The sequence below is a fragment of the Branchiostoma floridae genome, chromosome 11 (assembly GCF_000003815.2).
Source record: "Branchiostoma floridae strain S238N-H82 chromosome 11, Bfl_VNyyK, whole genome shotgun sequence".
NCBI lineage: Eukaryota > Metazoa > Chordata > Leptocardii > Amphioxiformes > Branchiostomatidae > Branchiostoma > Branchiostoma floridae.
The window spans coordinates 20,738,522-20,765,463 of record NC_049989.1 but is presented as its reverse complement, the minus strand read 5'-3'; the positions used below and the strand labels follow the sequence as shown (position 1 = coordinate 20,765,463).

Genomic DNA, 26,942 nt, shown 5'->3' with positions numbered 1-26,942 from the left:
AAGCAATGGTGTTGGAAACGGTCATACATTTGAACTACTACATTCAACTACTATCCAGTAGTTTTCGTCAGCGACACTACTATGTCACTAGTAAAGAGATCTTGTTGGAGATGATTTATGTGTCCTAGCAGTGAATCGATATGTACCTAGAACCTGGCTTCGGCTGGGCCGTCCCTCGGATAGGACGTTAAATGGAGGTCCTATGTTCTGGGGAAGCCACACCTCAAGATCCCAGCGCACTTATCGAAAAGGGTATGGGTTCTTCCTGGTGTGAGTGGATCAAACCTTACAGTCTGGTCTTCGGGTTGACATCTTGCAAAGGTGATAGCCACCTGTTATGTCAATCCTTTCACAAAATGTGGTAAACTGAATAAATAAAGCAGATGACTTACATGACAGGTTCGTTGATGTTCATTCCCATGGGGCCTGCGACCCTTACCAGAGCCTGCAGGAAGTCCTGGGCTATACCAGAGTCCCTGGCCGTGAAGAGCAGAAGCCAGTTCTTCATGGGCTTGGAAGACATCAGCTGCTTCCCTCGCATCTCACGCGACCAGTCCGCTTCCTGTGGCTTGTAGCTGTACTGAAAACGACGACCCAAAAAAAAAATATTCCGTCAATTTTCGTCCAACTTTTGATGATGGTGACGTAAAGACAACCACTCACATAAGTACAGAAGTCTACGATGCAGGTGTGACACGGCAAAGTATGCCTTTCACGCCAGGACAATTCCCGAGTGAAACAGCCTCTCCACCCACATTGTCAACAGCCCCTCACTGGACACATTCAAGAGCAGCTGCAGCAGGTTGCTGTCATCACATAGTCCAGACGCTGCACCTCCTCCGTCTGCGTGATATTCCTACCAGGACGTTTGCAGATTATGGACTAGAACTAGAACTAAAACTAGAACTAGAACTAGGACTAGAACTAGAACTAAACTAAGAACTAGGGAGCTTCAGGCATCAGGCTCAAGCATCAAACCTCTGCACGTAAAAGAACCCAACACACTTTAATCGACAATTTTTGTCCAACTTTTGCTCATTTGGGGCCAGGAAAGAGGAGTAAGTTCTGCATATTATGAGATTGGCGGGAGTCCGTTCTCGCATCTCACGACCCCAGTCAGCATCCTGGGGGCTACAGTTATACTGAAATGGCCAGCAAAACGTCCCTGTTATTTTGGCACTATTCTGATTGGGAAGATGCAGATAAAGTTCTGCATGGGAACACACAATATCAGCTGTTGTTTCCACATAATGTCACCGCTAATGGCAAAAAACGCGAGCCGCAGCGAAGACACATTTCACTACCACTAGTTATCATCGGACTGCTTTACCTTTTTTCACATTTCTTCTTTGCTGTGTAAGCAAACAAACAAACAAGCAAACAAAGTACTTACTGTTGCCGTGTTCTGGAAGATCTTCTCCGGCGGCATGACGCGCCCCTCCAGCTTCAACAGAGTCTTGTCGAACGACAGACCCCAACCCTTCATGTCCTTCTGCACCTTCTCATTGCTTAGATATTCGGAAAGGAAAATGACAAAATGTTTTAAACGTTTTAAACATACGACAGGCCCCTTTCAAACCCTTCTGTACCCGCTCATTACTTAGAGAATGGGAAAGGAACATTAAAAAAAATATGATTTAAACATACGAGAGGCCCCAATCCTTCATGTCTTTCTGCACCTTCTCATTGCTTAGAGATTGGGAAAGGAAAATGAGAAAATGTTGTAAACGTTTTAAACATACGACAGGTCCCTTTCAAACCCTTCTGTACCCTCTCATTACTTAGAGAATGGGAAAGGAACATTTAAAAAATATGATTTAAACATACGAGAGGCCCCAATCCTTCATGTCTTTCTGCACCTTCTCATTGCTTAGAGATTGGGAAAGGAAAATGAGAAAATGTTGTAAACGCTTTAAACATATGACAGCCCCAACCCTTCTTGTCCTTCTGTACCTTCTCGTTGCTTAGAGAATGGGAAAGGAATATGAGAGAATGTTTTAAACGTTTTAAACATACGACAGACCCCAACCCTTCATGTCCTTCTGTACCTTCTCATTGCTTAGAAATTGGGAAAGGAAAATAAGAAAATGTTGTAAACGCTTTAAACATATGACAGAACCATCCATGTCCTTCTGTACCTGAGTCTCATTGCTTAGAGAATGGGAAAGGAAAATGAGAAAATGTTGTAAACGCTTTAAACATACGACAGGCCCGAGCACTTCATGTCCTTCTGTATCTTCTCATTGCTTAGAGAATTGGGAAAGGAACATAAGAAATGTTTTAACGTTTTAAACACATGACAGACCCCAACCCTTTGTGTCCTTTTGCACATTACTATTCCTAAGTGGTCGGGAAAGGAAAATTAGAAACCGTTTTAATTAGCAAACGTTCGCATAGGCCATCATTGCGCCGAGGAAAGCCACAGGCGGTCATCCAACAAAAATGAATAAGAATGAACAAAAAATAAAAGTAAAACAAAAACAAATGTTCCTTACCTGTTTAGGGTGTTGATGAACTCGTGCAGGCTGTTGTTTCGGTCTCCCGGAGACAGGCGGGTGAGGGTGGATAGGTCCTTCATGACACTGAAGTCAGCCCGAAGCTCATCCGTTAGGCCTGAACACAAATACAACATTGTGGTCAAATCACGGCCCTACGTAATAATGCTTTCATGTAGCCACAGTGTTTACACAATCTCTCGCTTGCTGGGGTAAATGAATTTGAATTATAAATGCATTTTTTCAGTCAATGCTTAATAATATGGCAAAAAACATTTGGGGACAAAAGTTTCTGCCTTCCCAAAGTCATTGGTGGATGAACTTTTCGAGACTTACTAGCCCTATACCAAATGCTACAAGCAAATCAATCAAGAATGACAAGTAAAGGTCAAAAACAAACAAGCTAAGCAGAACTAGAGACTGTGATTATTAGGTGTTCCTTTTACAAGTGATTTCTGATAATCAATAATACCCCAGGCTCCTATATCCTTATCTCTGAGGCTAATTATGGGTGAAAAGCAATTATCCACGGATATTAGCTACTAGTATATGATTCTATTGGTTTTTTGTTTCTATATCCTTAAGTCATACATAACAATCACATTGTCCGAACTATGAGCCAAGCCTTGAGTATGAGCGGTTGGACCTGTAAGACTGCAAAGTTCAGGCAGAATGTGCAATACCCCCTCCTCTCCTCCCTTCTGCGTCTGTAAACATAACAACAAAAACAAATCAGCTTCAGAAAGGGGCACTGACTTAACACGAAATACTTTTTTCTGTTACCTGCAACACCGCAAGATGTCCAGAAGTTTTACCTTCTACAGATACCCAAGCCAATGTTTTAATCTAACACTTCAGGCCTGGCATTACCCTGCAAAAGCTGCCTTATATTTATAGAATCTAGTTACATAATTAAGGTTTTACTCTTTTTTCGGACCCTTAAATGCCATAACAAATATGCTGTGTTATAGTACGTCGTAGTACCTTTACGAACGTATACCCTCCACAAAATCTTGATGCGCACAGACTGCACAACTCAAACTTTGGGTGAACCCTTAAAAGTCACGAATATGCTATGTAATAAGTGTACCGTAGTAGTGGGGGTACATATATGCACCCAGGATTTCGAGCCCAAGTATAAATACAATCTATTAAAGTCTATGCAGATCACCTTTTTCTTCGGTCGGCTGACGAGCAGAGGCTGGTCCATGTCCCTTACGGTCAAGTTGTACTTCTTGGCGTAGTAATCCACATACGTCATCTCCGTTCCGTCCTTCATCTTGAACTTGTCCGTAGGCTTCGCGTCCCAGGCGATGTCATCGATTCGGTACGTCCAGTTGTTGTACCTGGTGGGAAAAACAAAAGCAGAACCTTCGTCGGGAGGTAATGTTTGGGGGTCGAGTGGGTGGGTGCGTTGCATGTGCGATGTCCCATGAACAATACCGTTTATTCATACTTTTAACAAGTTGAAGCATCCACATAGTTCTGCTTCCATTGTGTTCTATCTTTCATCAGTTCAATGTGGTCCTTATCATATAGTCCAGTCTCTGCTTCAATAAACTTCTAAATTGACCTATTTGCTTCTGGGGACCAAAAGAGCAGTTTACCGGCTGGTTCGCCATGTCGAACAACATGTCCAGCAAGGCTTAACCGACGTTGACTGACTTCAGTTGAAATATAAGGAAGATTGCTATACAGTTCTTTGTTTGCTGTGTGTTGTTTGTTGTATGAACAATACAATTCAAGAAATTCAATGCTCCAGTGGATTGTGTTGATATTTGTTGGTAGTTCTTGATTAGACCCCGAATAGATTTTGGGCCCCAAGGCGACTTGTTATAATGGTGACTCTCTCTAGCTAGCCGAAACGTGTGTTTTTTATACCAGTATTTCAATGATTAGTTTAATGCCCATTTGGGATTAACCTTAGAAAGATGACTGACCATAAGTTGACTTCATTAAGAAGAGAACAAGTGTTACTATATGAAAACAATACCATTGTTGTCAATAGCCTGAGTACCATCCTCCGAAGTGGCTGGCTCACTAGCGGTCACTACGGAGGATTGTACCCAGGCTATGTTGTCAATGCTTTAGGTCAGGGTATTTTCCTGTCCATCCTTTCGTTTGCTTCAAGGTCCTTAATAAAGGCGAGAGAAAACAAGTGTGTACGGCATGTTCCTTGAAGAAATTTTGCCTATCTTAAACAGTAAATAGATCTGGTCTGACCATGCTTGATACATAATCCCAAGTGTGTTTTGTTTATGTTTCATCGGTATTCAACTTTGACGCAGAAGAACTTTATTGCGCAAGGATCGTACACGATACAATGTATGGCAAAAAAAGACGAGAAACAAACTTATCATCCTAATTACTAAAACAAGTATTAAACTTGGTACATATGCAGATTATGAAATAGAATGAACTTTGACATCCTAACTTCTAGAACAATAAGGGCAAGCCTAACTCATTGATATTGTATTACAATCGGGTGGGGGTAATTATGAATTTCGGCATTTTTTCTTATGACAAAGCAGTCTACTTCACCCACAGCGTATATCACTGCGCATACGCAATTGGATCCTTGAACTGGCTTATTAGGAAGGACTCAAGTTTGAAAAAAAGGACTAGAAGCCAACCTTGTGAGTACGATTAGCCCGACCAGCTTCTTGGTGGCGTTCTCGTGGAAGTTCTGTTGTGTCTTGTTGTACAGGTCATACAGGAAGTCCAGCACAGTGTCCGTACGAAGGATCTTGTACGAGACGTCGGCCATCAGCAGAGTCTTTGTCTCGTACTGCAGGACGGAGGTCACCAAACCCGGCCACACCTCAAGGCTGGGAAGGGAGGGAACAGCAACATTAGACAGGCAACATTTTCGAGCAAATACAACATATTTCATCACCCATCTGTTCCTCCCCATGCAAAAATGGGGGTTCCAAAGTTCCAGAGTCAGCTCATGCGCGAGGATGGACTCTTCCCAGATGGCTGCCCCATTTGACATGGACAAGTTCAAAATTAAAAACAAGCTCAAAAATGTACCAAGGAGGTTAACCTTCTTGAATGTACTTTTCAAAATCACCATGCAAGTCCAAAATCCAATTTGAAAAATGGCCCCCTGTGCAAGAATAAACTGAGTGAGTTGCTTGTCATGGCGGGTACCAGACATTTTGCGTATTCTATCATCTGAATGTCTAACCTTCATCGACGTATAGAATTAACGTTAGGTTAGATTGTAGTCTTACCCATGCTGAGGGACTTGTATAGTCTTTCCAGGGTTGTAGTTGTTTCGGCCGATCCGCTTCATGCCGATTTCGTGCAGGGCCTTGCGGAACAGGATGTTGTAGAGCTGGATGCACATCGGCGAGGTCGGGGACAGCTCATTGGTCAGCGTGATCGTGATCTTGATGTCGGCGCCGTTACTGCGCTGCTTGGAAGACAGCACGGTCTCCTATAGGAGGATACAGATGCCAATTAAACAATTATTCAATCAATCAATCAATCAATCTTCAATCAATCTATTAGCCGATCACTTAATCAACCGGTCATTTCACCAATGCCGTGTTGATAAAACAAAAAGGGACACTTACAATTGTCTTCAGCCTGAATTTGTCTTACATGTTTCCTATCGAAGGCGTAGGTCTCCCCGATTTGCTCTAAGTGCTCCTTCAGCATGGAGAAGCGGACACCCTTGTGTTCCACCTCATCTTATAACAACTCACGAAGTGACTCCTCACCAACCCTCTTCTCCAGGCGTTCGTTTGAGCAGGAAGAGGATCATCCCGTCGAAGGCGTAGGTCTCCCCGATCAGTTCGATGTGCTCCTTCATCGTGGAGAAGCGCACAATATTCTATTGTAAACGGTGAAGCGATTCTTAACTCACCTTTTGCTCCAGACGCTTGGGCAGGAGGAGGATCATGCCGTCGAAGGCGTAGGTCTCTCCGATTTGCACCAAGTGCTCCTTGAGCATGGAGAAGCGGACGCCCTTGTGCTCCACTTCGGGGTCGAAGCTCACGCTGTACTGGTACAGCGCCCCGGTTAGGGTCACAGGGAAGTAGTTCGTGACGAGGGAGACAGGCTTGCCCGTGGAGCCTGGGTGAGGTGGTTATGTGGTTGGCTTAGAATCTGAACCCAACATTCTAGTTTGTAGATCTATAGGATATTGGAGTTTGAGGAATTTGGGCCAAACGTGGCTGAGTTGATAGAAGATTTAGGGAGATCTTGAGGGGGGCTTCAAACTCAGCTGCGTTTGGGATTGTCTTCTCGCCGAAAAAGCGCCACCTACATCGGCTACATATAGCAACGAGATGCAGAACACCAGTTAGAAGCTCCGAGGAAGATGTCTGACGGGGAACGAAACGTCAGCTAAGGTGAGATTAACTGGTTGACCAGTGTAAAAGATAACTCCAATATCCTTAGAATCTGAAGGTTCGAATTCCTGGCAGGGTCCAGGCTGTGCCCTAGGTCAAGGCACTTTAGCTCTATTTCTTTACTCTATTCAGGTGAAAATGAGTTCCTAGATGACACGTATGCATGAAGTACGTAAAGAAGAATTTAAGTCACATCTTGTCAAGCTGCCAGGTGGCGTTGAGCAGAGGGAGATACACATGGCGCCACAACCAAGTGTTAAAAGCCATTGTCAACGCGTTGGAAGAAGTGAGAGCAGAGAACAAGGGTAGACCAGGGAAAAGAATCCAGCCCATCAGCTTTGTAAAAGAGGGGGAGAAAGTGAAGAGCATAGAGAAGAGACATAGAGACCAACCAGGCATAATGACAACAGCAAATGATTGGGTCATACAAGCGGATATCGGGAAACAGCTTGAACTCCCAAAAGACATCATTACCACAAACCTGAGACCCGATATAATTATGTATTCCAGGAGGACTAAACAACTGGTGTTGATAGAACTCACCGTACCTTGGGAGGATAGGGTAGAAGAAGCCCAAGAGAGGAAACTTCAAAAGTACCAGGAGTTAGTAACCAACTGCAGGGAAAGGGGGTGGAAAACAAGGAACTGCCCAGTGGAAGTCGGCTGCAGGGGGTTCATAGCTGAGTCTATGTGGAGAACCCTCGGGTTCCTCGGAGTGGTGGGAAAGAAGAGAAGGGACTTAACGCGGAAAATAACGGAGACAACACAAGAGGCGTCCTACTGGGTGTGGAAGCAGAGAGAAAGCAACTAGCTCCTCGCCAGGCAGTGATTGGCCACCACTGCCGCCCCGCCGGCAAAGAGGTGTTCTGCGATAGAAAGGGGCGAAACACTGAAGACAGCCGGTTCGTAGCTGACGATGGCGAGGAGAGCAGGGACAACCCTCTGTATGATGTAAGTTTGAAGTACGTAAAGACAACATGATATATATTTCTTGATCAATGATTTTACCCAGTGTGAACAGGCCAGTTCTGAGATACGCACCTTTCTTGTCCTGCATGTGAGCAGGGCGCGTGTTCGGCACTTCGATATCCACGTCTCCGATCCTGCGTCTTCCTCCGAATGGCTGGGCGGCTCGAGCTCCTGCTTCCTTCTTACCTATAGACAAGGCCTCCATCTGGGAGCTGGGGGGAGCTGGGGAATATATAGAGTAGTCGCTTACTATACTGTTTACCATTGTTTGCCTAAATCTCCAGGCAGATTTACCAGTGGCATAAGATAATATCAATGCTGTCCAAGGAGTATAGTTGGCCAAAGGGAGTCATCAGCCACTGGGAGCTACACTAGGCCAGCTTCACTCCTCTGGCAGGTTTTGATGCTATCTTATGCTACCGTAGGATCTGCCTATTGAGTACAAACTTAATCTATTCTTTTCCCGGCATTTTTCATTTCGCGGCAAATTTTTCTTCCCGGCTATTCTCAGTTAAAAATCGCGAATCGAACTACACCCCCCCCCCCCCCAACAACTTACGCCAATACCCCCAGAGCCGCCGGTGAAGGAGCCTAATTATTACGTCAAATGTGATGGAAGACGAAACACATTTCATATCAAACTGCTCTTTCTATAATCACTAAAGAAAAGAGCTGTTTAAAGAGGCCATCAGATTCCACCCAAACTTCCTCACATTCAATGACAAAAAGAAAACAGTTTTCCTTCTAGCATCACAAAACCCACACATTAAAGAAAAGGTGGGATCTTTGGTCTTCCACTGTCTTCGAAAAAGGAGCCGAACCAGGATCTAGAGTAGATATTGTTTTTACACTGTTTGTATCTTTTATGTTACCTGCAATTAGCCCACGGGTAAGAATTTGCAATAAGCGTTATGATTACTGACCTGTGGGTGCCGGAGGGTCGACATCCTCGCCAGGGCGCCGTGGCGGTTCCTCCACGCGTCCGCGACCGCGTCCACGCCCAACTGACGACGGCTCCTCAGCTACCGCTCCACCTCCTACCGCTGCCCGGCCACGGCCTCTTGCGCGGCCACGTGCGCGCCCTGTCATCGTCGTAATCTGTACCTGGCTTTTCCTGTCAACTGGTTACAGTATGGAAGTATGGAGGTGAGAGTTAAAAAAGTCACACAATGGGTCAGTGAATAGTTTCAACAGGTTGATAGAGTGAGAAAGAGAGATGGAACTTAATTGCGCGACAATTGTAATAGCGCGGCAATCTGAACAACTATATACTAATACAAATAACTAACAACTAACCTAATGTAATGTAACAGTATAAACAATCTAGTTAATATCATAAAAGCTAATACTGTAAATGCAGAAATGTTCTCGGTGGATTAATGGAACATTTTTCTATTATGGTATCAATTGCAGTCTATGGTGTTACCGCGAACAGTCATTTTCGGGCTACCGCGAAATTAAATCCCCGCGAACTTAAATGCATTTACAGTACTTCAGATTATTATGTCAATATAGAATTATAGAGAGGGGGGGAGAGAGAGAGAGAGAGACAGACAGACAGAGAGACAGACAGACAGAGAGGAGGAAAACTCTGAAGTGCACAAGTCACAACCAAACTGCTCTTCTTCTCGGACTACTAAAAGAAACGTTCCTTCTACTCTCCTCAAACATGGAATCTCTGGCTTTACTTCTCATCCGAGATATCTAGATATCGTCTTGTCCGCGTATTGAATCAATCCAGTTTAGACGAAAAAGGATGGATGTAGCCCCATAGTTTTTTCAAAGCCGTAGAAGCATTGGATTGTTTAATATCCACTGTGTCTAGGGCAGGGCATTGGAACACGTCGGAAAAGAACAGTGATCTCGATCCAGTTTTAGCTCAATGAAGAGTTACGTACTCTTCTGGCTTGTCGTGCCAGAGAGGACAGACGCTATGTACAGTATTTACAGGTTCATTGTACAGGGGAAATTCCCCTAGCTCTTTGCAACAAGCACAATGAACAGCAGACCACGGCTTAACGCCCTGTTCTAAGGACTGCAACCCTGTTCCGGTAGCGTGCACGTCGGGTGAGCGACAAAGCCGGAATCGAACTCATAGCTTCTAGTTCCAAGGCAGGGTTGCCAGCCACTGGACAGCGCACGCTTCCTTAAAAGAACCATCCTTCTCCTCCCACTGCCGTTTACCTGCCCAGCCTACCTTAAAGAATGGATTGGTTTAAGAGCGTTGATCCAACAAAAACTCACAGGTGGTACCGAGCCACAGCCTTCCCTGAAGGAGAGAAGAGAAGCAGCTGCTGTTTCCCTGTTCAAGGCAATGCTGCACCCTGAACACCCACTACATGACCTGGTGCCTGCCCAGAGACTGTCAGCTACTGGAAGAACACTAAGAAACAGTCAGCACATCTCAGTGCCATTTGCCAGAACGAAAAGACTGAAGCAGTCTTTCGTGCACTGTGCCGTCAGACTGTACAACAATTCTGCATAGCACTTTGCGTGTTTTTGTTTAACGTTTTGACTATGACCGTTTAGCAAAATTATTGTACATATTGTACCCAATTCAGGGAGGCTTGTATAGCTCCCCCTGCCCATGTACTTTTGAGGAATGATAAATAGATAAAAAAAAAGGTTCCACTGCCAGTTCCCTTCCAAGTAGTCTACAGATAATATATAGTCTACTGAAGTTGCCGGACAACCTGTTTATGCTTCAGTCACATTCGAAAACTGGGGCCCGGCCGGGCTGTTTGCCAGAACGAATTATAAAACTATGCATGAAGAAATATAAAAAAATGGCTTTATGACTAATTACTTAATATTTTGCTGTGTTTTCTTGTCTTTTATATACTACTTTTCGTTCCCGCATATGCTCCCCAGCCGGGCTTGGTTGGACATGTGACCTATTCAAGTATAACTGGGCCATCTATTCTTAACTTTATGCTGTTGATGCCTCAGTAGACAAAACTTGTAAAACAACCTGCAACAGTAGGCGTTCTTACATTGTAATGTCTTAAACATGTCTTGAGAAATACTGTTCGTTCATTCATTAATTCCGTATACTACGATCTCTCCATAAGTTAAGAAGGGAGTTGTAACATACGGTACTAGGGATGTTCCTGTAGCTCAACAGGTACGAGCAGCCTTTCGAGTCACGATTGAGTTCCTGGTTCCAACGTGGGTTTGAAAAGAAGAACCGACGAATGTCACTGGTTTTGCCCTGGTTCCAATATAAGCTACTTATTTGTAAGGGACGTAAAATCCGGTGTCCCATGTTCAATGAGGATATCAAGAAATATGCCCTTATACATATGCAGAAACAGCGAAGGAAACTTGCCACTGGTTGAACGACAACACACCGTCATTTTAGCCCTATGAGTATTTTTGTCCCGACTCCCAAGTCTCTGGCGGGGATATATGGTTTCAAAACAGGTGGTAAGAAAACACTTCAATTGAAAGCGTGTGCCGAGAACAGGTTGAATTCTAAGTCGCATTTAAGGCTGTGGTTTAAAACAGGTGAAAATGAAGCAACGGTTTTATTTGATTTATAGTTTTGCTGCTTTTGAGCTCAACCAGTCCAGGGCTGGTAGTAAACAAACCTCCTTGACCAAACTGAGTCTCCAGAAAACATGTCAGCTCGGAAAATACTGTTAACTTTCAACCACCATGCATCATAAGACTAAAGAAAACCTACATGTTAAGTTAAGAACTGTATGTCAAACACATTTTAAAACGCGGCTTACCTGACAAGCTATGTTCCACCGATGCATGCGCAGTTCTTTCCACACTTAACGTTCCTTCTTTGTTTTTCAGCCGGCTCGGGGTCTATGTAAAGTAAGGGCGGAGCCTCCTTCGCCCTCAGGGAGACTGGAGCCCTTACGTGGGCTGGACAGTAATATACAATATATAATAGGCAGCAACATGCTTCACCTCTTACTTATAAAAACTATTATCCATAAAACTTACTTGCCTAAGTCAAAGATATGAAGGAACTGAAGTGAAAAATATGTTGTTCGATATACCATAACATCTTTAGTCATTTGTTAATCAATCTTCCTGATTTTATACTTAAGGCAACAAGTTTTGGGCTTCCCCAAAGGATATCATTCATATCAATCAACATGGCCCAATAGACGGTCAAGTATTTGTTGGATAGTCTCTTTGTAATGTGCAGAGATCGCGGAATATGTTTTGCTTTGGCAGAATCATCCCATCGTTGCCAACATGCAATATGCTCTGTGTTCTTTATTCACTCGTTCTCATTGAAACCCTATTTTTCACGACCTCAACCGGAACACACAACATTTTTTTGCTTGGCCTAAGGAATGTGATGTTCAAGAAGCGCTCACAAGTTGCCCTCGAGGACAGACTGGATTGTGATGCGGAAATGAGTGTCCCAAGACATTTCATATAGACTTCTTTGTTTCCACGTGAGAAATTCGGAGATATTCTGAAGGCAAACCTACACCTGCTGAAACCCAAACGTCTTTCGAACTACCAGGGTGCATTTTGAATCTTGAGGTAAGCCATTCCCCCATGTTATTATAAGCGTATTGACATGGGGGATTTGTTAACATGTTAGGGGTGGTGGGAACGTGACCTGCATAAACTCAGCCTTACACACTACCTTAGATCCTCAGGCTACACTGATTGTTCTGTTGAAAACATGTAATATATTATGTAATCTTTATGACAATTCATGTACTTAGGACCACGGAATGATGACTGCAATGTCGGACACCCTGATTTCGAAAAGGTAACTAGTTTCAAGGAAGAAGGAAGTAGCGGTTCTAGACAAGGAAATGGTCGCTTTGATTTTATCAAGACGTTAGACGTTATCATAATTTACCGCAGATATGAATATATTATACGTTTCTTAGTAGCGTACGTAGTCCACATATTAGTAACAGGACTTTAGACCAATAGGTTGGGAGTTCGATTCCCGGTTGTACGTATCGCTCACCTGACATGCACTCTACTGGAAAGGGTTATAAAACAAAACTTGGTGTCACAGCCAAAAAGTCTTATTTTTGTATTCAAGAGGCATGGGAGGTGCACACATTAAAGTGACACTAGTAGCGTGGTAGACTGACATCGCTTACCAAGCTGACAACTACATGTACAGCCATGACCACCACCTAGTTTCACTTTTATAACTACTGTCATGCCTACATGTTCTTCACTGGTGTCTCTTCTAAAAGTACAATCAAGGCTACCACCGCATATATTTCCCCAATTTTGTAACTTTCTCGTCATGTTCACCATCTCCGAAGGTGATATTTTTTATCGTTTTAAATCTATGAGCGCGGAATATTACTGTAACCCTTTAGTGAGCTCATCTGGCTCAAGATCACTTTTACTTCTTTTCTTTTTTTCCCTTCATGGTGGATTAACGATATCAAATCCGGTTGTTCGTATTTACCACAGGGACGACTGACAACACGAATCTGAGGAAAATGTCAACACGTCCGGACATGGAATCTAAACCCGCTCTTCTCACAGTCTGCTTAGCTGTACTCATCACCCAACATGGACGGGTTAGAGGACAACTCTCCCCGCCTGTGTGTCAGACATGGAACTCAACCACTGTGGTGTGTACAGGCGAGGGTACAGTAGAGAAACCAACACGCGCGCTTCTAACCCAAGTACCGCCCGACATCCCCGAGTCTGTCATTAACTTGGATCTCAGTTTGAACAACATCACTGAACTATACAATGACACTTTTGTAGGGTTGAAGGCTTTAAGGCACCTGAACCTCAGAGGAAATAATATAACTAAACTCCATAGAGGTTCTTTTAATGGTCTGAGACATCTGAGGAACTTAGATCTGTCCGGATTTCTTAAGACCATTGAAGTCGGTGCTTTCGCCGGTTTCGAAAACTTGGAACGACTTCACGTGACATTTACAGATGCAGTCGGTGAGGATGTGTTCAAGGGTTTATCCAAACTTAGATATCTAAAGCTTTGTGCGAATCTCACAAATCTTCCCGATCACATGTTTGACTCATTGAAATCATTAGAAAACTTGACGATAGCAGAACTCGATCCGGAAGCGGTGTTCCTGAGTACTCCAGCCATGGAAAACACCCGCGACAGCGGGGATGGATTCTTACAGCGAGGTAAACTATGGGGACCGCTGCACAAACTTAGAACGCTAGCTTTAAGTGTTGGTAGATCCAGCGACCTCTACTTCGGACCTGAATTTAAAAATATGGCGAACTTGGAGACTGTTCATGTAGAGTCCTACGGCGTAGTCAGTCTGAATGCCCGAACGTTCCTGCCGCTGTTATCGACCTTAAAACATTTGCGCAGTAGTGAATCTACAGTTTTCATACAGCCTGACCTACTCAAGTCACTCACACATCTGCAGACGTTAGACCTCACACGGACTTCGTATCATGGGATACTTGAGTATGTGCTGCCCGAACTTCGACACACACACATACAGGAGTTGTCATTTTCTCTATACGCGACCGACACAATCACATTTCATAATCTAGTGGCAATGAAAGGCTTAAATGATTTGAAGACTTTATCTCTATTGACATCTGCACTGAACGTCGATGCGAACGCCTTTCAAAGTTTTACACAATTGCAACGGCTCAGTTTGGCGAACGGCGAACTACAGGCTTTCCCAAAAAATACTTTCAGTGGTTTGTCATCACTAACTCATCTCAACCTGAGTAAAAATCACATTTCTACTTTGCCACAAGGCTTGTTTGGAGGACTGTCCTCTCTTGAACATATAGATCTCAGCAACAATGTCTTAGAAACCTCCGAGGCTAGCCTCCCAGAGGATGTATTAAAGCTACCTGGACCTGAGTCATAATAGAATAAAAAAAGTGTGGTTTTAAAAAAAACACTGGCGACGTGAGAATTCGTTAAAGTAGGTATTGAGAAGTCTTATCTGAAGTAAGTAGCTGGACTGGTTACCGTACAATTGTGTTCAAAATTGTTGTAGTCTAAATTTGCTTGTCATCGTTAGAAATCATGACTTAAAGTGCAAGTAATCATATGTCTTTTAACTCTGATAAAAAAAATGTCTGTACAATGTTCTATTGACGTCATGCATGCTGCAAGGTGAGTCTTAGACAAGGTAGGTAGGCCCCCCAGAGAGGCCGGTGAAGGAGGCTAGCAACATAAACGCTTTGAATTAGCATGGAAAGATACAGAGAAGGATGCAGTTTGGAATTTGTCAAAAACGTGTCATATCAAACGCATCACGGCCGAGGCTTTTCGTCTGTCTCACTACAACAAACACTCCACCAGCAGTAACCGCGGGATCAAAGTACCAAAGTCGTACCTAGTACAATAGTTGCAGGTAAGCACACCGCCACAGTTGAATCGCATACACTGTTCAAATAGCCAATTACAGATTCTCGTCAATAATTATTTAAATTAAGAGTCATTGCAGGAGAAAACCAGGCAAAACCAGGCAGAGGTCGATGGGGGTCGGCCAAATCAACTCTAACTTTTTATGTGTGATAGGTATGGGGAACTATGAACAGCCATATGATTAAAACCCTCCAGTTTTTTTTCGTTATGGCGTTCTGGGGCCCCCCTCTGAGACCCTCCAAAATCAAACTATTGATGACTGAAAATTACTGAAATTGCGATGGCTATTCTGATACTTCTGATTAAGATATGACAAAAAGTTTTATATTCCCATATTCCATGTGTTCTTAAGTTTTACTGACAAAACTTTGAAGATGAAGTATTGAAATTAAGAGGGTGTTACGGGGCTTACCAGAACCAATGAAAACACGATTTTCAACTCTCTGAATTCCTGTGATCTTTAAGGGGCTTGTTCTCCGACAACCAGCAATTTAAATGAATGGTTTTACCTTTACTGTAGAGAGGAATATCTACTCATTGAAAATCAAGCGTCGTCTAATTGGGCCATGTATACCACGAGCCGTGAGCGGGGGGTCTTTATGGAGATTTTCCAGGTTTTTGACTATGTTAAAACAGGTAATAACTGTCTGTGGAGGATGTCATCCATAAAATTTACTTGCTGTGTTGCTAATAGTCTTCTTTCCCGAACGGACTTGAGTTTAAAGCACGTGTGAACTCACCCACTCTTACTTGTGATGTCTTGGGCACACTAAGTGTAGACGAGCGGGTATAATATTGGCATTACATTTTCATTTACATCGATATCCTTTGACGCTTTGTTGTAACATGCTATTTTGCGAATTTCCAAAGCAAATTCCAGTATCTAGCTGAAACATTGCCATAAAGGTGTAAATGCATTTAAGTTCGCGGGGATTTAATTTCGCGGTAGCGGGAGAATGGACTTTTAGCAGTGGTTTTAATTTCGCGGTAGAACCATGCACTGTAATCTCTTACTGTTATGGAAAAATATTCGCGGTGGTTTTAAATTCGCGGTGAAGCGGCCGCCGCGAAACAGCGAACATTAATCCACCGCGAACATTTCTGCATTTACAGTATCTGGTATTGGGCAGACGTGTATGAGTTCGGTGATGCTCGGGGCGATCCCGACGCCTTGTTTGTTTGTGGTAAACACGACATTATGTCGCCCTAAGTGCTTGGTTTGGTAAACGTCACGGCCTGGTGTCGTGTTGCTATAGCCTACCTGACCATACTATTACGAAGGACCATTGGGACAAAACCTGTTTTAGCGAAGGAGCTGTGTGCTCACAGCGAATGGGCTGCGTGCTCGGCGAAGGAGCTGTGTGCTCACAGCGAAGGGGCTGCGTGCTCGGCGAAGGAGCTGTGTGCTGACAGCAAAGGGCTGTGTGCACCAGGCTGAAGTTGGCCGCCGATTGGTAGCCGCCGATCCAGCCGCCGATTCGTCATTAGACAAAATATAGCATGTCATGGTACGTTTTCTTAGCATCAATGTCAGAGGACCACGGAAAAGATCCGTCCGTCGAACTGTTTTTCAATATTTGAAAACAAAACAAATTGATATTGTTTGCTTGCAGGAAACTTATATAACCAATGATGTCAAAGATGCATGGACAAAAGAGTGGGATGGAAAACTTTACGCTCATCCTTGCACCTCACACAGTAAAGGACAAATTATATTAATAGCTGAGAATTTTGACTGTAATAATGTTGAATTTATAAATCTTTCTGATCGTTCAATCGGTGTGAAATTTATACACCATGGTGAGAAATTTGTTTGTTTCAATGTATATGCTCCTAACAATGTAGTGAGTAAGAAACTGTTCTACAAACAGGTTCTAACTCAACTGCAAGAACATTGTTGTGACGGTGAATATTTTATGTTAGCTGGTGATTTCAATACAGTACTCAATCGTGATCTCGACAATGTAGCAGGGAAAGAGCATGATAAAGCAGAGGTTAAATGTTTTAATAATTTGACAGACAACCTTGAACTACTTGACATCTGGAGAGTCTTCCATAGTGAAGACAAGGATTACACATGGTCTAAGAGAAACCCTTTTACAGCCAGGAGACTAGATTATCTCCTGATTAATGACTTTTTGTTTGATAAAACTACTGCATGTGAAATCATCTCTTTCCCCTGCAGTGATCATAGAGCTGTTGTATTGGATATGTCTGTAACACAGTTTGACAAAGGACCTTCATATTGGAAATTCAATAATTCATTTCTAAAAGATAAGGTGTTTGTTGATCGTGTTAATGAAGTCATAGGAAACATCCAAGAAGGCCTTAGCGACTCTGTGATCGAAGATAAACAGTTAATATGGGACATCTGTAAGAGTAAGATAAAAACTTTCTCAATTAGTTACGGGAAACTAAAGGCTCTTGAAAAACGATCCAAACACAACATAATTGATGAAAAATTAGAACGGCTGAAAAAACAATTAGCTTCCGATCCAAAGAATTTAACTTTACAGCAACAGGTGCACAACACAAAGGCTGAGTTTGAAGCATTAGCCCTTCACGAGGCGCATGGTGCACAAATCCGCTCAAAAGTTAAATGGATTGAGGAAGGAGAAAAAAACACAGCCTACTTTCTTCGACTTGAGAAGTCACGTGCCATACACAATGTTATTACAAGCCTCAGAACACCTGACGGTCACATAATAACAGATCAAAATAAATTATTGGAACAACAAGTCGATTACTATAGAAAACTATACAGTAAAAACGACGATTTCGACATAGAAAGCTTTGATGACTTTATTACAGACGTAAATTTTCCGACGTTGTCTGACATGCAAAGTAAATCTTGTGAAGGGTTGTTTATTATGACGGAATGTACATCTGCTCTACGTAACATGACAAATTGCAGTCCCGGCCTAGATGGCCTTACTACTGACTTTTATAAAGTCTTTTGGAGCAGAATAGGATCTATGGTTTTGAACTCACTAAATGAGGGCTACACGAAGAACCAGCTTTCTTCCACTCAACGTAAAGGGGTTATATCCTTACTCTTTAAAGGGGGTGAACACCAAGATTTAAGTAGAGACCAGCTGTCTAACTGGCGACCTATCTCAATCACAAATACGGACTACAAAATAGGTGCAAAGATATTAGCAAATAGATTACAGAACATTATCTCTCACATTGTTGGACCAGACCAAGTTGGATATATCAAGGGACGTAGTATTTTGAATAACATACGAGCCATAGATGACATAATTTGCTTTACTAGAGATTCTAATGTTCCAGGTGCCATTCTCTTCTTAGATTACAGCAAAGCCTTTGATACTATTTCCAAAGACCTCATTATAAAAGTTCTTGAAAAGTTCAATTTCGGTTCAGATTTTGTTCAGTGGGTAAGGGTATACACTAATAATGCCCGTAGTTGTATCAATCATTGTGGTCATATCTCTGAATGGTTTGATCTGGGAAGAGGTGTACGTCAAGGATGTCCCTTGTCTTCTCTTCTGTTTATTCTAGCCACAGAGCTCTTTGCTCTTAAAGTCCGCCAGTCTTCCGAAATCAAAGGTATTACATTATCTGGGCTTGGCGACTCCGATGTTGAATCTCGAATTTTTCAATATGCAGATGATACTGAACTGATACTTGGTGACAAAATTTCTATTGATAGAAGTTTAGATATTATTAGACATTTTTCCGTTTTTTCTGGTCTAGTTTTGAATAAAGAAAAAACAGTAGCCATGTGGCTAGGCCCTTGGAGACACTGCTCTGAACAAGCTAGTGGGCTAAAATGGTGCGCCACAGCAAAATGTTTAGGGATTGTTTTCTCATCTGCATGTTGTGCCTCTGAAGTAGAAGTAAATTGGAGCAAAAAATACTGTAAGATGAAAAACATTTTATTATCTTGGGCTTCACGCAACCTTAGTCTTATAGGAAAGATAACAGTGCTCAAAAACCTTGTAGCTTCACAACTGTCTTACAGTTTTGGTGCACTTATACCACCGGATAGCTTCTTAAAGGATGTTAATTTGATGTTTTACAGATTTATCTGGAAAAGAGATAGAGTAAAGCGTAATGTGATGGTTCAAGACTATTCAAAGGGAGGATTGAAAATGATAGATATAAGAATAATGCACAAATGTTGTTTATTACGATCGATAAAAAAATTGTTATCCGGTAGTGAAACTCCTACTCCTACATGGAAGAAGATACAACAGTTACTGTATTATTTTAAGAAGTTAGGACCTGATCTTTGTATATTGAGACATAACTGCTCGGCAGTCCATGTGTCATCTAAAGATTCACTGTTGCCCTTACCTCTCTATTACCGTAAACTCATACTTACTTGGTATGAAATGAAACCTGTACAGAATGTCAATGATATTGAGGTAAATCAAGTAAATTGGCAATTGTTATGGAACAATGCTTGTATAAGTTACAAGGGCAACATGCTTTATTTTAAGAAATGGATTAGACGACATATTCTTTATGTAAATGATATTGTGGATGATCAGGGTAACTTTATATCTTTTGATGATGTAAAAGCTATTGTTGGTAATGATGCACATGTATTACTACAGTATCATGCTTTAATCAATTCAATTCCCAAACAATGGAAAGGTGTTTCTTGATTAGACAACGAAGAATCTCCTAGTATCAAACTTTGTGGTAAAGACATCCGCTTACTAGACTCTATCTTCTTTAAGAATTTCTGTATCATGCAATACCAAGCAGTCCCAGTCTCACAGAATTTCTGGGAGAAACGATTTCCTATGTACGATTTTCGTTCCATTTCTTGGCATGTACTATGGAAATCTCCCTTCTTGACCACTAAAGAACCCAAACTTATTAGTTTGCAATGGAAGATCTTGCATAATATTTATCCGACCAAAATATTGTTGCATAAGATGAGAATTGTAGAAAATAATAAGTGTATTTTTTGCGATATTATAGAATATATAGAGCATTTTTTTCTTTGACTGTAAAATTGTTAAACCATTATGGGATTATGTGGAAAGTTTGTTTAGTTATTCCATATCTCTCACTGTACATGACATTATTTTTGGATACAACCCTCATCTGTTAAACAAGTTTCGGTACATCAATGAACTGCTGCTAGTTGCGAAATTATCCATTGTAAAATATAAGTCTACAGTGTCATCCCCGAATTCACTATGTCAAGATGCAGAAATCATTCTGTATTCAGAATGTATTCTTAGAAATATGATATAAGCTACACATTGTACAGCTTTCTGTGACATGTAATAAAGTGCCGTGACGAACACGGAATCAGGAAGAAAAAAAAAATATAGCATCCCATTCAGACGCCCATTCGAAGAAACAAAAAATTCCTAATTTCCTTTAAAAGCTTAAATGGATATCAATAACTGCTAGATATTGTCTGTTACCGCCCGATGTATGTATGTATAAACATAAATAATAACAGAAAGTATGATATCAACGATCAAGCACAAATAGTAGGCCCAATGGACGGCCAACTTCAGCCTGGTCTAAAATCGGCTGCCATACGTATACGGCTTGTAGAGCAATCTGCTACTTATCTAGACGTGGCCTGTGAATTTTTAAGACGAATTTAGATAGCGCATACCCTAACGTATTCAAAACAAGTATCAAATCTTACGGGCCGAATTTAATTAATGATAGAGGGGAATTAGCTTCCATAGCAGGCTCTCTATGGCCTTTTTTGGCACTTTTGCTGGCCATTTCTTTTTGTACTGGGTCACTGATTGCTGGCCTCTCTGATAGCCGGCCATTTTAAAATGCCAAAAAAGGCCATAGAGAGCCTGCTATGGAGGCTAGAGGGGAATTAATTAATAGGAAATACCCAAGCAAAGGGGATGCTAAAATCGGCTGCCATATGGCTTGTAGAGCACTCTGCTACTTATCTAAACCTCTCCCGTGAACTTTTGATACGAATTTAGATTGCATATACACCAACGTATTCAATACAAGTATCAAATCTTAAGGGCCGGATTTAATTGATAAACTAGAGGGGAACGTATTGTACTAAAAACTTTCGCTGGCGTTTTAATGTAAGCATCATTAACTGCCTGTTTAGATCAAGTTTGACTGTATATACTGTAAATGCAGACTCTTTCGCGGTGGTTTTATATTCGCGGTTTTCGCGGTGGCATCATTAACTGCCTGTTTAGATCAAGTTTGACTGTATATACTGTAAATGCAGACTCTTTCGCGGTGGTTTTATATTCGCGGTTTTCGCGGTGGCCTCTTCATAGCGAACTCAAAACCACCGCAAACATTTCCCTTCTGTGTTCTGTCCGTGCCGTCTACGGCACTCCCTTCTCACAACATTTATGTAGTATAACGTTACATTGTCAAAGTATGATGACATTTAGTTCGCATTCATTCATTTCTACATAGCACCTACTGTATAACACCATGGTATACAACTTCAAGTATTACTGTACTAGTAATCAGAGTGTAGATATGGTTAGATCAGTGACTGTCACAGTTGATCACGCCAGCACTGTCAAAGTCAAAAGTGGACTGTTCTGGTCGTTTGTAGCGCCCTTGACGAGTAACATGTAAGACTTTTTCTTTGGTTTGGCAAACAATATAGTCATTGTTGACGTACGTCTCTTTTAAGAATTTATCTTTGAAAGTTTGAAGAAAATAAGTTTTGGTGACATTATACAATATAGTGTTGACAATACAGTGCGTATCTAATTTGAATATTCTCACGACACCCCCACATCTGGTGATCGTCACGAGACTTACAAATACGTGTACAATACTTGCTCTGTTCTTTTACACATATATGATTTGCTGGTCTTAAATGTTCTTGTGTCCCATCAACATGGGTCAACACCTGATCATTTTCTATCGGTTTGTGCTTCTATCAAACTTTATTCTATAAACCACAAGCGTATAAAATGAAAACTATGTCATAGTCGATCCAGGAAGTTATCAAATATTGAGTTCGGACACCTTACTGGATTTCTAAGCATACCATTTTTGTGAGCATGTTGTTAAAACTTCGTCCAAAAATGCACACAAAATCATAGTTAATTCATCTTAGTGGAAACCGCAGCATCAGTGTCGAATGTACACTACACATCGCTGAGTCCTTACCTGAGAGTTTACTTGTCGTGCCTTCGTCCTCTGAATACAGAAGTCAAAAGAGACCGTGTGATGTGTTCATTTAGAGTTATGTCAGCTGTATATTCAGGTGTTACCCATTTAGTTACAGGGGTGTTAAACGTAATTTGAGGCGTATTGTCGAAATTCAGATGGCTGTAAATATTTTGTATTTAAAAAATTCATTCAGGTTGAATTTGCAACTTGTTGCGTTACTATTTTTCCACATTTTCACCATCAGTATACAATAGCAAGCCGTGAAAATATGTGATAGCCGATCGCGACCAATTCCCATTTGGACAAGTATGGCTGACAAGTCAAGTGGTTGTGGGACTAGTTTATATTTAAAACATTCCCACGGCAAAACAAAGTCGTTTTCATACGCCGTGAACATCACTGTTTAGTGTTACTGTAGTGTCAACTTATGTTGTATAAAATTGTGACTTGATGACAAGATTCTATAATACATACTTTTTTTTCTGCTCAGGTGCTGTGAATACACATGAATACTTTTTTTGGGGTTCGTAATTATTCATTTCACCGTGTATAACACCATGGTAGGAAAGTTGTACTGTCTGTACTATGTATTAAGAGAGTAGTTACGGATCAGTAACAGTTGATCACGGTTTCACTGTCAAAGTCAAAAGTGGACTGTTCTGTCCGTTTGTAGCACCTTTGCCGAGTAACCACTATTTGTGGCTTCCGACTGGCGGTTGGTAAATGTGCCGGGGTTTCCATTACAGTGCAGTACTCACATGCATGGATGGTTCACCCGCGAACTCAGAACCACCGCGAATACTCCATTTTCCCTCTACCGCTAAATTTAAATCCCCGCAAACGTAAATGCATTTACAGTACTCGGTAAAAATGACTATAAACTCTCTACGCTCTTGTTATTTGCGTCGACATGTAAGCCCCAAACATGTGGACGCCTGTCAGTATAATTAGTTCATTTTCGAATCGGTACAACATCAGGTCCACTGTTTTACGTCCGGTTTTACCGGACAGGTCCAACAAGAAAAATCGGTATAATCATACTTCACTGCACAACATTTTCAGCCATGCTAATATCTATTGTCGTGTTGCAGCAGAATATGAGAAATGTGAACTCAAATTTTGGACTCTTGAAACCTCTTTCACGGTGTACTTTGTTATGATGCTGACTTGAACCTTTTTTCTACCTTAAAATAGTATGAACTTCTTAATTTCATTATGTGACAGACGAATAAATTACATGTAGTAATTTGGGTGATTTGGTATAGGGGAAGTTTTTGCACAAAATGTGGAGAGAAGTACCACATTATAGATCCAGTGCACACTGCATCAAAGGTACATAAAGTCTGTTTTGTTTTCCTAAAATCAGTTCCCCTCAATATGCTGTAAAATACAACAGGTTTTTCATAAAAGCAGCAGTTGCCATGTAAAATCTAGATCTGGCTTCTTTTGGCTCCACCCCTAGACTTGTTTCCATTTTTGTACTGAACACATATGCCAAGTTTCATGCTTTAACCATAATTTGAGCAATTTTTGCACCAATCCCCTAGACAATTCCCTATGAAATTAGGAATTTTTAGTTTCTTCGAATGGGCGTCTGAATGGGATCCTATGTTTTGTCTAATGACGAATCGGCGGCTGGATCTTAGGCTACCAATCGGCGGCCAACTTCAGCCTGGTGCACACAGCCCTTTGCTGTGAGCACACAGATCCTTCGCCGAGCATGCAGCCCCTTTGCTGTGAGCACACAGCTCCTTCCCCGAGCACACAGGTACTTCGCGGAGCACACAGCCCATTCGCTGTGAGCACACAGCTCCTTCCCCGAGCACACAGCCCATTTGCTGTGAGCACACAGCTCCTTCGCCGAGCACGCAGCCCATTCGCTGTGAGCACACAGCTCATTCGCCCAGCATGCAGCCCCTTCGCTCACTGTGAGCACACAGCTCCTTCGCTAAAACAGGTTTTGTCCCAATGGTCCTTCGTACATACTAACACGTGGAAAAATATCAGCGTTTGTTTTTACAACAAAGCAAGCTGTCGGTTTATGCTTCAGGACTCTCCAGCTGCACTCCAGGGCAGGGGATGACCTCGCCGTCTGCCCGCTACCCCGTTCACATGGGAAAAAAGCAAGTGAGTTAAACGAGGAATCCGATTAAATGACCAATCCAAAGCCATGTGAACAGAACTAATCCGATTGGTTTACCCATTTTGGATTGGATTGGATTGGATTGCAATCCACCTTGGGAGGTGGATTCGGCGCGCGCAATCCGATTGGCGCGCAATCCGATTGACCAGAATCGCCAATGTGAACACAATTGGATTGGATTCGGGCTTGTTTCATGATTTTGACGTCATACATACGGTGCAGTAGACCTTAGACGTACAACCATACCTACAACATGGCAAAAAAGTATGATACACGGATTAGAAAAGAAGTTTATGGGCAAGTTTGCTTGCAAAAATCATCTTACCGCTATGGTTAACCACAACCGGACGCCGCAAGATTCGCCGGAACACCGGTTCTTTCCCGAAAATCGGCAGTGCGGCAGAAGACCGACTGGTTCATTTTGGCAATACAGCCCATGAAAATAACATGTGTGGTTTTGTTTCTCTCCTGTTGTTGGAGTCAATGTCCCAACACCACTAATAAGGCAAATATTCTACGAGAAAAACAGTCGGAAGCGTGTCTAAACAGAATTTTCGAGCTTGGGTCACTTCACATGCTTGCAAGCATGGGCGAGCAGTTTTTTTAAACGAAACACAGACTTTTATTTCAGATAAATACGTGATGAAGTCAAATGTTTTGGTAGAAGTTTCCACTATTCATGCAACTTCTGCAACAGATACATTTTATATAGTTAAATGTAGAGTATAATCACACCGCGCGTAACATTTCCATCCCCAGTTTAATAGACTATCACAATGACCCCGCATGACCTAAAAGCCGCCACTTTCGTCAGTGTGTGTTGCGGGCCGTCGACGCGTCAAAATTTGACCAAAGCCGGCCGATTTCTCAACAGTTATAATCAATATCGATGTCGCTACATCCTTCAAAATTATGACGAAGTCTGGCAACATTTTGGAAAAACTACGCGTGCCCGCGGTGGTCGTTGGAAACACGACGCGTGCCGCGGTAAAGATTTTAATCCGATTGCGTGGTCGCGGTCGCAAGTTTGAGTTTAATCCGATTGTATAAAACTCATGTGAACACATTTTTTTAATCCGATAGAAAATTTCAATCGGATTCCTTGTTTAACACACTTGCAATTTTCTCATGTGAATCGACCGACACTGTAATGAGGGTCTGCATGGGGGGGTCCCGACAACGATTTACGCTGAATTCAGAAGAACCCCCTACGTATTACGATAAATCAAGGAAGGCAATTACGCTAAATTTGGTCGCCTCGCTACGAATTTCGTACATAAGATGGTTATCCCTACGAATTACGGCAAATAGAATAGGTTGCCTACGCCTTACGTAAAAGAGCATGCAGGCCCTCTGTAATACGTAAACACTGACCAGGACAGGATGAAGTCCTCCTCACCAAAATAAACTATGGACAAAAATTATAGTCACAACTAGTTAGATACCGTTCCATTTCTGTAACTCTCAAGTTCCGAGCACAAAAGTACACACACATACTACTGACTATCGCTGACTGATAACTTTGTTTGGGGCCCCGGGGCTAAGTTTACTGCAGTCAGGGGTTGCATGACCTTGCATAGAATGAGTATGCTCACGCCCGTGACCGCTGAACTGGTTTGATTTAATTTGATTGGACGGAACTCGTGATCAACTGCTCCGCAGCCAACTGATGAGGATGATAATTTTAAAGCTGAGTACTGTAAATGCAGAAATGTTCGCGGTGGATTAATGTTCGTGGTTTTTGCGGCGGCTGCTTCACCGCGAATTTAAAATCACCGCGAACATTTTTCCATAACAGTAAGGGATTACAGTACATGGTCCTACTGCGAAATTAAAACCACCGCAAAAAGTCCATTTTCCCGCTACCGCGAAATTAAATCCCCGCGAACTTAAATGCATTTACAGTATACTATGCAAACCTGCCGAAGGCCTGTGGCACTAGACCTTTCACAGAACAAAAAGCATGTCACCGAACTGACGCAAATGCTTCATATCAAGACATTTACTGCAAATTTGCAAATGCAGAGTTAGACAATGAAGAAAAAGAACACTTGTTTTAAACTTATGGAGTGTCGCATGATCAGAAGATTCTCCCAACCGAGCCATTGATTGGAAACTACTAGTAGGTCAAACAGGTGTAAGCTGTTACTACCCATTCCATACTATCTACAGCTGTACATCAGATTGATGTCAAGATGATATCAATGTAATCATTTACTTCAGTACATGCGTACATGAACATGGCTGTGTGAGACCATCGTATGTACAATAAAAAATGCTATGATCTGCTACGGCTGGGTATGTACGCTCCGAGTTCCTTGCCACCCTACTTTACTGAGCACATAACCCCTTCTCACCATACCCCTCGACACAAAATCATCACCATATGCGACCTGTTTGTTGTGTTAGAACCAGCGCACCACGCAAGTTGGCCTCCTACTTTATAAGGGCCAGATTTGAGTCTGGTCTCTGGGTCTCTGTTTTCTACAGAGCGATTTCCAGAAAGCTGGATAAAAACCCAAGTG

At 42.2% G+C, this 26,942-nt stretch overlaps 1 protein-coding gene across 3 annotated transcripts in view; it reads right to left on the bottom strand.

Annotated features, from left to right (window-relative positions):
* The window catches only part of LOC118426271 (piwi-like protein 1), a 29,206-nt gene extending 6,660 nt beyond the window's left edge, over window positions 1-22,546 (bottom strand). The window contains exons 1-12 of one of the 3 annotated variants that reach the window (XM_035835556.1): window positions 22,272-22,546; window positions 11,560-11,701; window positions 8,749-8,946; window positions 7,898-8,047; window positions 6,370-6,578; window positions 5,732-5,937; window positions 5,129-5,323; window positions 3,667-3,841; window positions 3,142-3,202; window positions 2,496-2,613; window positions 1,394-1,508; window positions 393-580 (exon numbers count right to left, since the gene is read on the bottom strand). In XM_035835556.1, coding sequence (XP_035691449.1) covers window positions 393-580; window positions 1,394-1,508; window positions 2,496-2,613; window positions 3,142-3,202; window positions 3,667-3,841; window positions 5,129-5,323; window positions 5,732-5,937; window positions 6,370-6,578; window positions 7,898-8,047; window positions 8,749-8,914 — 1,583 coding nt within the window. In that variant the 5' untranslated portion in view covers window positions 8,915-8,946; window positions 11,560-11,701; window positions 22,272-22,546. Of the gene's footprint in view, window positions 1-392; window positions 581-1,393; window positions 1,509-2,495; window positions 2,614-3,141; window positions 3,203-3,666; window positions 3,842-5,128; window positions 5,324-5,731; window positions 5,938-6,369; window positions 6,579-7,897; window positions 8,048-8,748; window positions 8,947-10,069; window positions 10,083-11,559; window positions 11,702-22,271 lie in introns of those variants that run through there. The other 2 variants (XM_035835558.1, XM_035835557.1) reach the window with 2 other exon arrangements.
* Between the last annotated feature and the right edge of the window lie 4,396 nt (window positions 22,547-26,942).